The sequence below is a fragment of the Moschus berezovskii genome, chromosome 3 (assembly GCF_049115385.1).
Source record: "Moschus berezovskii isolate FMDL1 chromosome 3, NW_MosBer_1.0, whole genome shotgun sequence".
Lineage (NCBI taxonomy): Eukaryota > Metazoa > Chordata > Mammalia > Artiodactyla > Moschidae > Moschus > Moschus berezovskii.
The window spans coordinates 117,188,586-117,200,740 of NC_142462.1; the positions used below are offsets into that span (position 1 = coordinate 117,188,586).

General features: G+C 49.1%; 1 protein-coding gene across 1 annotated transcript in view; it reads left to right on the forward strand.

Moving 5' to 3' along the window:
* The window catches only part of ARHGEF5 (Rho guanine nucleotide exchange factor 5), a 28,958-nt gene extending 17,735 nt beyond the window's left edge, over positions 1-11,223 (forward strand). Inside the window, exons 6-15 of the mRNA XM_055421428.2 lie at positions 1,660-1,820; positions 2,459-2,611; positions 2,899-3,028; positions 3,258-3,332; positions 3,734-3,823; positions 5,139-5,296; positions 6,339-6,500; positions 7,991-8,061; positions 9,504-9,608; positions 10,507-11,223. Of these exons, the coding sequence (XP_055277403.2) occupies positions 1,660-1,820; positions 2,459-2,611; positions 2,899-3,028; positions 3,258-3,332; positions 3,734-3,823; positions 5,139-5,296; positions 6,339-6,500; positions 7,991-8,061; positions 9,504-9,608; positions 10,507-10,664 (1,263 nt within the window). The 3' untranslated portion in view covers positions 10,665-11,223. The remainder of the gene's footprint in view (positions 1-1,659; positions 1,821-2,458; positions 2,612-2,898; positions 3,029-3,257; positions 3,333-3,733; positions 3,824-5,138; positions 5,297-6,338; positions 6,501-7,990; positions 8,062-9,503; positions 9,609-10,506) is intronic.
* Positions 11,224-12,155: the final 932 nt, after the last annotated feature.

A 12,155-nucleotide genomic window follows, 5' to 3' on the forward strand; every position in this document is an offset into this window, starting at 1 on the left:
TTTTTTGAAGCTCAGACCTAAGGGCCTTGTGCTGACCTCAACTTTTAAAGCATGTGGGAGATATTTAGAAAATCACTGGTCTGCACATATTTATGGACCAATGAGTGGGCAGGTGATATGAACCCTATAGCTCTTGCACCAACACCAGAAATCAAGGAAGTCTGCCAGCATTCCTGGGCCAGCGCTGGTCTCACGTTTCTGAGAAGAAAAGCCTCTGTGCTTCTACACATACATTCCTTTCCTGAATTAGCACTTCTGGGAAAAGGTGCTTTCACTGACTCCATTTCTTTTGACTGTCACAACGTTTTTTTGTTTTTGTTTTTGCTTTTTTTGTGTGAGGAAGGGGTCCCTGTATCAGCACAGACAAGAAACCTGAGGTTTGGAGAGGTTAAATGAGACAGCCAAAGCCATATAAGGAGTGAATGTTGAAGCCAGGATGCATGTGCAGCCTGTGTCCTGGTTCAGTGCTGTGAGCGGCCTCCAGCCATGCCATTAGTTAGCCACGTCATCTCCCAGGTGTGTGCGTGTCCTTTCTCTTTCCGTCCATGCATCTGTCTTGAAGCTGCATGCTTGGGTGATGAACTTGACCAGCCCAGCTAGAGAACAGGGCTGTGAGTCACTGTGCCTCCTGCTGCAACTTCCCAACAATTGGGCTATTTCCATTAAACCACAATTGCACCATCTAAACCTCAAATATCCGGCTTCTATCCATTGCTCCTCAAACCCCAGATTACCTTCATCGCCTGAATCTACTCCTCTTCCAGAGATCTCTCGTTCCTTCAGGAACTCTCTCACTCACCCGGTTGAAGCGTGTTAGTCTCTTAGTTGTGTCCTACCCTTGGCAGCCCCATGGACTGTAGCCCACCAGGCTCCTCTGTCCATGGGACTTCCCAGACAAGAATACTGGAGTGGGTAACCCTTTCCTTCTCCAAGGGATCTTCCTGACCCAGGGCTCAAACCCAAGTCTCCTACATTGAAGAGAGATTCTTTACCCTCTGAGCCCCCGGGGAAGCCCCAGTTAACAAACTGAAAAGCAGGCATTAGCTGTGACTCTTCTTGTTCTTTCAGCTTTTATTTCTAGCAGATAACCAAGCGCTTCCAAATCTCCCTCCTGTATCATTATGAAATTGGCTTAAATCTCTCCATCCTCATGGCCCTTTAGGCCTTCATCTCTCTCTGGAATTACTAACACGGTTTCTTCGTGTGTCTTTCTTGCCCCTTCTAATCTTTTCTCCATGTGCTCAGAAATATCTTTATATAAAGCAAATTAGACCAAGTTATCCCCCTACATAAAGGCTCTTTTCATTTCCCCATTGTCATGTTTTACCTTGTTTATATAATCCTCAGGCCTCCTCACTGTTTGTCTCTCCAGCTTCCTCTCCTACTGCTACTTTGATATCCTTGCTTTCAGTGATACTCAGTGTATCTGAGTTTCCTGAAAGCCTCATTTTCTCTTCCACCTCTGAGAGTTTGCACACGTCTTTCACTCAGCTTCAAATGTTCTGTCTCCTGAGATCAGGTTGGATTCTGGTATTGTCTGAGTTTTAATAGGATGTGTCGTGTGCGCCGCTATGTCCCTAAAATATTACACGGTGGCTAACATGCGTCAGGGATTCAATAAATGTTTCTAATTAGTCTTCCTCCTCCCTAACCTCTTAGGCCAAATTTGAGCTGATTGTGTCAGAGGCTTCCTACCTGCGCAGTTTGCATATAGCTGTGGATCACTTCCAACATTCAGAGCAGCTCCGGGCCACCCTTTCCAACCAGGATCACCAATGGCTCTTCTCTCGTTTGCAGGATGTGCGTGACGTCAGCACCATGTGAGCGTCCTCTTCTCCCATAGACCACTCACCCAGCCTCACGCTCTTAGCATGTAAACCTCTTGTTGGGTTTTTCCATTTTCAGAGCCCCCTAGTTGCTCCCTGCATGATTCCCAGAGGCTGTAGGGATAGGGAGAGCAAGGAGTGCAGGTGGATGGGAACATTAATGGGAAATGAGTAAGAAATGCTTCCTGGATGGAGGTTTTGGATGTCCTGGGGGCGTGCACAGCACTGGAGATGAGGCAAATGCGTGTTCAGCCGTGTCCAACTCTTTGCGACCCCATGGATTGTAGCCCGCCAGGCTCCTCCGTCCATGGGATTTCCCAGGCAAGAATACTGGAGTGGGTAACCGTTCCCTTCTCCAGGAGATGAGGTGGGAAACAGCTGACGATCAGAAAACCAGAACAAGAGGAAAAGAAGGACAAGACATGGAATATTAGAACCAGAGACTTAGATCAGGGGCAAAGTAGCGGCAGGGAGAACCCTGGCGCGTGACAAGGACTCTCGAGCTACGGAGAGTCAGCAGACGTTACTGACTAATGGGGAGAAGCAGTTCCAAGCTCAAGCTACAGCAGGGGTCAGCTGACTCCTCTCTTGAGACCCACAGGTCTCACGAGACTTGTTTCAACTCTGTGCAGGTTCCTTTCTGACCTGGAAGAGAACTTTGAGAACAACATCTTCACCTTCCAAGTGTGTGATGTGGTCCTGAACCATGCTCCCAACTTCCGCCGGGTCTACCTGCCTTATGTCACCAACCAGACCTACCAGGAACGCACCTTCCAAAGCCTGCTGTGAGACCTGATCCCCCATTCGGTCCCCACGTGGGCCCTGCAGTGACCCCCAATAGCCAGCCCAGCGTGCCCCCCGAGAGCACATGCTCTCATGCCTGCCCTGCAATTGCCACCCCCACCCCACTTCCAGGATACCCTCAACCATCCCCTGTGGAGCTCCTCTCCATAAGGTCCCCACCTGTCTTTCTCTACCTACAGACGTTCCATTGAGCCCCCATGCCCCATGCCTTCACTGTGTCCCCCATACGCCCTGCACCCCTCCTCACCCAAGGCTCCCTGCCCTGCAGGAACAGCAACAGCAGTTTCCGAGAGGTCCTGGAGAAGCTGGAGAGCGCCCCCATCTGCCAGCGCCTTTCCCTCAAGTCCTTCCTGATTCTGCCTTTCCAGCGCATCACCCGTCTCAAGCTCCTGCTCCAGGTACTGCAAATCCCCCCTCAGCCCGCTCCCCTGAACCTAAAAGCCGGTCCATCCTTATGCCATGCTCCCAAGACCGGTGGACAGTGAGCCGTCTCCCCGCGGCCCTCACCCTGCTTTCCCAGAACGGTTGGCTGCTCCAGTTTGGTTCCTGACCGTCTCCATTGACCTCTGTCTCCTCTTTGCCCTTCCCTTCTTTCCACCTGGCTCCTGCCTACGCCTTGTTCTGTAGAACATTCTGAAGCGAACACAGCCCGGCTCCGCAGAGGAAGCAGAGGCCACGAAAGCACACCACGCCCTGGAGGAGGTAGGCGGCCACCGTCCCTGCTCGGACCCCCTGATTGTCCTTCACAAAAAAGTCTGCCCCCGCCCTGGCCCATGACTCCAGGAGGCACAGGTCCTGGCCAATGCAATCGCTCAGCTGCCTCACTGTACCCACCAAACCTCCAAGCATTCACGCCACTCAGCCCCAAGGACACTCGACACCAAGGGACAATCCCCAGATTACATCTTCCTTTGACGCAGCCAGGAATGTTCTAGCAGGTCTCCACAAAGTAGACCATCATCCTAGAGCTGTCTTTGCTCAGTTCCAGGCCGGTAGAACGAGGAGGGCTGTCACAGCCAGTTTCCAGATTTCTTGCAGGGGACTTCAAGCCAAAGCCTCTTAACACGGTCTCTTCCTCTCTCCTCACCCTGCTGAACATTCAGCTGATCCGAGACTGTAATAACAACGTCCAGAGGATGCGACGGACGGAGGAGCTGATCTACCTGAGCCAGAAGATTGAGTTTGAGTGTAAAGTAAGTTTGTCCCTCGGGTCCCCGTGGGTCACCTTCCAACACAGAACCAGTCTCTCTCACAGTATCCCAGCCTCTAAGCTCCTTGCTGCACACCTTCTCTTCTGCCCTATTTCTGGAATACCCACATGCCTACTTCTTTTTTCTTACATGTATAATTTACTTATTTTTAATTGAAGGATAATTGCTTTACAATATTGTGCTGGTTTCTGCCAAACATCAGCATGAATCAGCCCTAAGTAAACATATGTTCCCTCCCTCTGCATTCTCCCTCCCCATCCCACCCCTCTAGGTTTTTACAGAGCCCTGGTTTGAGTTCCCTGAATCACACAGCAAACTTCAATCTCCATGATATACTGTTAAGGGGAAAAGGGAAGATGCAGCTGTATATATATTGCAGTATCTTACTTTTGGTGTTAAAGTAGGAGAAAAATCTATATGTATTTGCTTGTGTATTCATAAAGAAGCTCTGGAAAGATACCTAAGAAATAAAGGACAGTGGTCACCTGACGGGGAGAGAGTGCCTTTGAGACCTGGGCAGAAGAGAGAGAACTTATCAATGCATATTTTTATAAAGATGTACTTTTGGTGGTTGAATTATTCAGTATTTTATCACATCTCCATCTAGTCTAACCAAGGCAATATAAAATTGAATCCAGATAGAGGGCCAAAATCTGGCATCCAAATCAGATTTAAAATTGACATTCCACGTTCAAATTTTGATTCAGAACAGATACTATCCTTACCTCCCCAGAGGAGAGGGCAAATCCCTCATCTACATGTTCATGTGTCCAGCACCCTTAACATTATGCGGACTCCAGGCAGACCCCACCAAGTTCTCGGTATCCTCATCGACATCTGCTTCTGACTGCTCCTCTCATGTCTCGGGTTATAATCAAAGAACAGACGTCAGAAGCACCCTAAACCTTTAACTTCTACGAGACACGTCATATGATGGTCTCAACCCTGGGGCATCGTCCGCCCGTCCCAGTCCGATTCTCCCATCTCTTCTTCAGTTCTAGTTTCTACAGCTGAGCGTTCTCATGGAGTCTCTCTCCTGGGTTGAACCTTAGGGCATCTTCCATTTGCGTGAGCTGGGGACATGGGAGCACCCAGCAGTAGTCAGGAGACGGCGGTAGTCAGATGCTTCCGAGAGAAGCAGAGTTTAAGTGGATGGGCTGTGAGCAAGAAGGAAGGGATCACTGTCAGTGGTGGGACTTCAGAGGAAGAGGCCTGGTGAGGAGGGCCGGCCTGGGAGAAAGCCTCAGGCGTGTCCTGTGTGTGACACCACCTTCTTTCTCTTCCCTGCTCCGTGTAGATATTCCCGCTCATTTCACAGTCACGCTGGCTGGTGAAGAGTGGGGAGCTGACGGCCCTGGAGTTCAGCGTCTCCCAGGCGCTGCGGAGGAAACTGAACACCCGCCCAGTCCACCTGCACCTCTTCAACGACTGTCTCTTGCTGTCTCGGCCCCGAGAGTCAGTGACTGGAGTGGGAGGCCGGCACACGAGGGGGACGTGGGATGAGGCAAGAGGGAAGGACTAAAGGGGGCAGAGAAGGGTCCTGGTCCTACAGAGGAACCTTCTCAATGGCTCACCCCATGGAGTCCAGGTCATGACCCAGAGAAGAGGAAAAAAGATCCAAAGCCAAAGAGGGGAATCCCACTGAATTACATCCCAAGATCACCTGGCAGAACCTCAACCATGTTATAGACAGGACAAAATGCAGCATATTAGCCTATATCACGTTTTCAAATGAATCTATGTTGTCTCTGGGCTTCCCTGGTGGCTCAGATAGTAAAGAATCTGCCTGCAATGCAGGAGACCTGGGTTTGATCCCTGGGTCGGAAGATTCCCCGGAGGAGGAAATAGCAACCCACTCCAGTATTCTTGCCTGGAGAATCCTCATGGACAGGGGAGCTTGGTGGGCTACAGTCCATAGGGTCGCAAAGAGTCAGACACAACTGAGCAACTAACACACATTCTGGGCTGGGCTCAGCCTACTAGCCTAGCAAAACTTAGCCAGTTCCAGATCCTAACTCTTTGGTCCTTCCGTTCCGTTCCGTTCCGTCGCTCAGTCGTGTCCGACTCTATGCGACCCCGTGGACTGTAGCCTACCAGGCTTCTCCGTCCATGGGATTCTCCAGGCAAGAATACTGGAGTGGGTTACCGTTTCCTTTTCCAGGGGATCTTCCCGACCCAGGGATCAAACCCGGGTCTCCCGCATTGGAGGCAGACACTTTAACCTCTGAGCCACCAGGGAAGCCCTTTGGTCCTTAGAAACTTTATATTGATTCTGTTTCTTCAATTCATTAAAGTGGTGAGCATCCATTGCCCTGGGTACGTGGTTTGCCAAGCCATTGACAGATCCCTTCCAGGGGCACGCTGACACCATCTTCGGTTTTTCATGAGAATTTACAGGCTGAACATGCTAAGGACAGGGATTTTGAATTGTGAAGATAAGCAGGTGGATAAAGTCCAAGTACCCCAGCGTCAGGCTGAAAAGCCTCGTGTTTTGCAGGGGTAGCCGATTCCTGGTATTCGACCATGCTCCCTTCTCTGCCGTCCGTGGGGAAAAGTGTGAAATGAAGCTGCATGGAGCTCACAAAAACCTCTTCCGACTCTTCCTACGGCACAATGCCCAGGGCTCCCAGGCCGAGTTCCTCCTCCGCACGGAGACCCAGTGAGATGGGGCTGCTCAGGGGAGCTGTGGAGTGGGAGGGAAGACAGCCGGGCAAGGAAGAGGGACCAGGGCAGAAAACATGTCCAGAAAACAGCTACAGCACCAGTCAGTCCATTTTGGACCAGGGAGCATCCACAGACCAGCCTAAACCCAAACTCCTAGAGCTGATAGATGACTTTGAGGAGCCTGGGGGTGGGAGAAGGTGTAAAGTCGCTGTTATCACCAAGGCTTAGCATCTGTTATGCTAAGAAGGACAAAGTGCGTAATTGGTTTACTGACATCCACTACTGAATGTGTATGAGCCAGAAATTCCTCAGTGCCCAAGGCAGGAGGGCGCATGCGTGACTCAGCCATGAATTAGATAAGCACTGGGTGCCTTCAGCTTTCCTTGCTCCCATCTTCCCAGCCAGTCCTCTGCTGAACAGAAATCCATAGTGTTGAGAACTTTGATCGGCTCATCTCTTTAATAATAATAATATTAATAAAATATATTCACACAGGCATACAGTGCAAAGAGTATTCAAAATAATGTCTAAAAGTCTGGTACACAGTGCCTACCATAATGAACAGTTGTAGCCGTTACAGCTGTTACAGAAGATATAAGAAACCTACCCTTTGAAAAGTTTGACCTGACACCTAAGGGTCTGAGGGTCCTCACGTTGTAGATGCCTTACGATTTTGTCCCATTGAACAACACTTCAGGGTAGGATCAGGAATGCCTGCCCTCACTTACCGGACAGAGGGACTGTACAGGTGCACAATATCACCAGAGTCAGCTCATCGGATGCAGAGTCACATTCTCTGTCTAGTGCTTTGCGTAGCATCTTCCTGGAACAGTGATGGTGTCAGCTCTCAGTTAACTCCAGCGTGGTTGGAGGCAGGGACTCAGATAATACAGAAACCTTCAGATAATTACAGAATTAGGCTCAGATCATATTGGGTTGGCCAAAAAGTTCATTTGGAGTTTTCTATAACATCTTATGGAAAAACCCGAACAATCTTTTTGGCCAACCCAGTATTACATGACCAAAAAAAAAAAAAGGGTAGATGCAGCTACCTGACCCAGTTATGATTACAGAATAATTTCGTCTCTGAGATATTTGATTGAAGGAAGGTGGGCAGAGTGTCAAAAAGTATGCAGAGTGATAGAGGGAATCTCAACTGAGCTGAACGTTTCACTCAGTAGACTTCCCCAAATGGAAAATCTACATATGCACAATTGACAGTTGACTTTATGCCTCTACTTGAAAGACACAAGATGTCCTTAAGAGGGTAAGTTGGAAAGAGAAAGAGAAATGGTGACAAGACACATGAAAATGTAATTCATGATCCGGTCAAATTTCTGTCCAAGCAGAGCCCCACCAATTTTTGTCCTAGATACTGCTGAGCTAGACAGGTCTTTCCCATGGTCCCTCCACTTCCCCATCACCTGCCCCTGTCCTGTACCCCCAGAGCTGCTGCTAAAGCGTGACCCTGCTTTGTTTTCTCAGAAGTGAAAAGCTTCGCTGGATCTCAGCCTTGGCTATGCCGAGGGAGGAGTTGGACCTTCTAGAGTGTTACGGTGGGTTAAAGTCCAAGAGAGAGGGAGAGGTGGTCAGAAGTCTGCTTTGGATGCAGTTTAGGAGGCTGGGTGGTACCAAGATGCATCTGCTTAAAACTGCTCCTGACCGTAGCAATGCCCCACCCCACCCCCCATACACTCCTTGCCTTGGGCAGTAGTTCACTCGTTTTGAGTATTCATCCCTTTAAGTCTATCCTGCTACTTGTTTGACTAAATTTCACTGACTTGAAGGTCTTGGGGAAATAGGGGGAGAAAGTCCATGTGGAGTGGGATTTGGGGGGTATAGCAATATAGTAGATATGTCCTGACCACCCTCCCCTGTACAGGATGACCTGAGACCCTGCCTCTACCCTAGGCTTCCAGGCACCCGCAGACACACACTTTAGGAAGTGTCTGTATTAAGCCTCATAGTTGTCCTCCAGCAAGGACTCTCTAATTCACATCCAGAGAGGAACTGAACTCAAAGGAACACTGAGCTTTTAGTGACTCCAAAGAACAAACAAATACAGGGCACTTTGGAAAAGGACGTAGGAGAACTAGGGTGTAAACGGAGTTCTGTTCAGTGCGATCCATCTGCTGCACCTCACTTTCTCGGAAGAGAGAGAAAGCAAGACAATTCTTGCTCCATCGCTGTGATCTTGTGAATGGGAGATGCGGACAACCTTAGCACAGGTAACAGTGCACAGTCTGTTTATTCTTTAAGAGAACCAGTGCAGTGTGGTCAAGTATAAAGAGCCACAAACCTATGTAAGATAGAAGACGTGGATCAGGCAGACTCTGGCGCTTCTTAATTTTGAACTTCAAAACTTTGGAAATTTCCCCCGGATCACAAAACCACAGAAAATCCAGAATGTCCTTGAGTCATCTTGATCAGCTCAGTCATTTATAGAAAAGGAAACTGAAACGAAAGGGCATTCAGTGCTTAGGTCATACCAGGAAGCCCATTGGGTAAGTCTCATTTAGTCCCACAACATGTACCATGCAGAAGAATGAAAAATGAGTCTTAGAGTTTACAATGGAGTTGGAGAGGCAAAACACAAACTTGGAACAATTAGATAAAAGATAAATGGTTTGTCGTAGACAGTTTTAAAGGAGTTGAGAATCCGATGAGGATGAAAGACACAGGGAAGATTTCAGTGCTTAGCAGAATCTCAATTCTTTGTAACAATGGTCACTAAAAGGCAGTCACAAGCTGTTTCTCAATTCATCTTCACTAAAGAGTGAATCTTTGATTCATTTCAATGATGGCATTTCTATCTCCTAGTCAACCATCTTGTTCCCTGGGAGAAGATGGAGACTTTTCCAATTGTCTCTCTGTGTGTAACTTTCAACAGTTTAAACTCTTTCTCCTCCAAGTCCTCTCAGGCTACCACCCCTGCAAATCCTCCTTCACGTTCTAGTTCCAGCCTTTCCTTACCCCTCTCATGCTCTTCTCTTCCAAGACTCCCCACAAGTGCAGTGCCTTCGAGCCTACAAACCTCGAGAGAATGACGAGTTGGCGCTTGAGAAGGCGGACGTGGTGATGGTAACCCAGCAGAGCAGCGATGGTAAGAGGGGAATCCACAGGGGACAGGCTGGGTGTGGAAGGTGGGACGGTGTGGGTGGATGGCCTCCTTTCCTAGGGCTGCTCTAACAAAGCGCCACAAGTTGCGTGGCTTAAATGGGTAGAAATGTATCCTCTCGTGGTTCTGGAGGCCAGAAGTACATTCTGAAGACTCTAGGGAAAGGTCTTGCCTTGCTTCTTCCAGATTTGATGGCCCCAGCTGCATTGGCTTTTGGCGGTATCACTCCAAGCTCTATCTCTTCCTTCTGTGCATGTGTAGGTGTCCAAATTCCCCCCTTTTAATAAAGATGCCAGTTATATTGGGCTTCCCAGGTGGCTCAGTGGTAAAGAATCCACCTGCCAATGCAGGAGACCTGAGTTTGATCCCTGGGTCGGGAAGATCCCCTGGAGGAGGAAATGGCAACCCACTCCAGTATTCTTGCCTGGAGAATCCTCATGGACAGGGGAGCCTGGCGGGCTACAGTCCATGAGGTCACAAAAGAGTCGGACACAGCTAGCAACTAAACAACAACCAATTATACTGAATGAATGGCACACTCTGCTTAGGTATGACGTCATCTTAACCTCACTAATAATACCTGCAACAGCTGTACTCCCAAATAAGACCGCATTCTGAGGCTCCTGAGCTTAGCACTTCAGCATCTATTTTGGGGGAATACAGCTCACCCATAAGAGTGGAGAAGGCTCAGAAGTGGGCAGCTACAGACCATATCAGACCTAGAGCAGCCAGGTGAGTACACGGGAAGGCTGAGTTCCCCATGCTGGGGACGCTCCAGTTCCGTTAGCCTTCAGTTACAAGTACGTCGAGGAAGGAGGTCCAGGGGAAATGATTGTGAGTCTTCCCCAGGTAATCCTTCTTCCCACCCACCCTGTGCCCGTAGGCTGGCTGGAGGGCGTGAGACTGTCCGATGGGGAGCGAGGCTGGTTCCCTCTGCAACAAGTGGAGTTCATCTCCAACCCAGAGGTCCGCGCACGGAACCTGAAGGAAGCCCACCGAGTCAAGACTGCCAAGCTACAGCTGGTGGAACAGCAGACCTAGCTGTCTTCTGGGAGGAAACCCCCGAGCTTAAGGACGAGATGTTCCTGGACAGGGCTGGCCCGGAACACGGTGGTGGAGGCCTTCTGTGCATCAGGAACTAGACCTTCTGGAGCCCAAGAACAACACCCAGCTGCCAGGAGCTAGTCCCAGGCCTCCTCTTTTTTTGTGCTTTATACTTGGTGCCGGGATTTTGAGGGACTTTGCACTGGACTCTGAGAACCTTTTCTCATAGAAAAAGGGATCCATGGGGCCTAAGCCAAGGAACTTTACTTCTCCTACCCTGCAGCTAAACGTTTTCAGAGTGCAGATTCAGAGCTGACCAGAGTTTCCATCATGGCCGGGTTTTAAACAGAATCTGACCCCAGTCCACTGGAGGGAGACGTTGAAGGAGGATGGACAAATCAGATGGGAGGGTTAATGCAGTGACCTTTTAAGGTGCCTTCCAACCTTGGAGATAACCTGTAATTACAGGGCACGGTCAGCGCCTGGGTCTCTGGGGGCTGTCGGCGGCGATGTGAGGTGATGTGCTCTCACTCTAATAAAGTTGGCACTTCTCCGAGTGTTTTCACCCCAGACTCCTGAGCACGGAGCGAGGTTCAGAACACGGGATCCCACGGTTCAGATGTCATGAAAGGCCCCCATGCTGACTGGGTTACAGCGGTGGTCGATTCTTTCTTTGTGGACAGTTTGGGCAATTTTTCTGCTTGTTATGGCCTCAGAGTTTGTATCAGGAAGTAGAATGAGTTGATGGGTGATGAAAACTCCAAACCTTTTTTTTCTCACTGAACCCACAAGTTAAAGTCTAAGCTAGTTTAGGTGGATTTGGAACTGCTACTCAGACTCTTCATGATTTTATATTTTGACTTGAGATACTGTCAGGCTGTCATCACGGCTGCTTCATCCTCTGTGTGAGAACGAGCATGGTGCAGAATCCTAGAATCCAAGTCACAAGACCTAACTTCCAGTTACTGCCTCACTACGACGCAGCCTGCTTACTTCTCAGTTTCCTTAATTGTAAAATACAGAATTAAGCCAGAATTAAGTAACCTCCAGACTCCCATCCAACTCTGTGATGTATGATTCTCTGTCTCCCATCAAGTTGCCTTTCTCAGTTGGAGAGCACCCCCGCTTACATTGTTTTCCTCATATGACTATATACGAGTCGTCACACAGCAATGGTGCCATCATCTTTTAAGTGGGCATGTTGTGGTCCATCCCTGGACATTCTACCCCTCTGCTTTATCTTTGGTGATGGTGGTTTAGTTGCCTAGTCACGTCCGACTCTTGTGACCCCGTGGGCTCTAGCCTGCTAGACTCCTCTGTCCATGAGATTTCCCAGGCAAGAATACTGGCGTGGGTTGCCTCTTCCTTTGCCATGCTTTATCTTTAGAGGGCCTCAGGGTAGAATTGCATTGCAGCTTTATACAAAGGTAAGAATAATACTCTAAATTTGGTCTCATACCCAATAAAATGTGATATGACATGATAGTA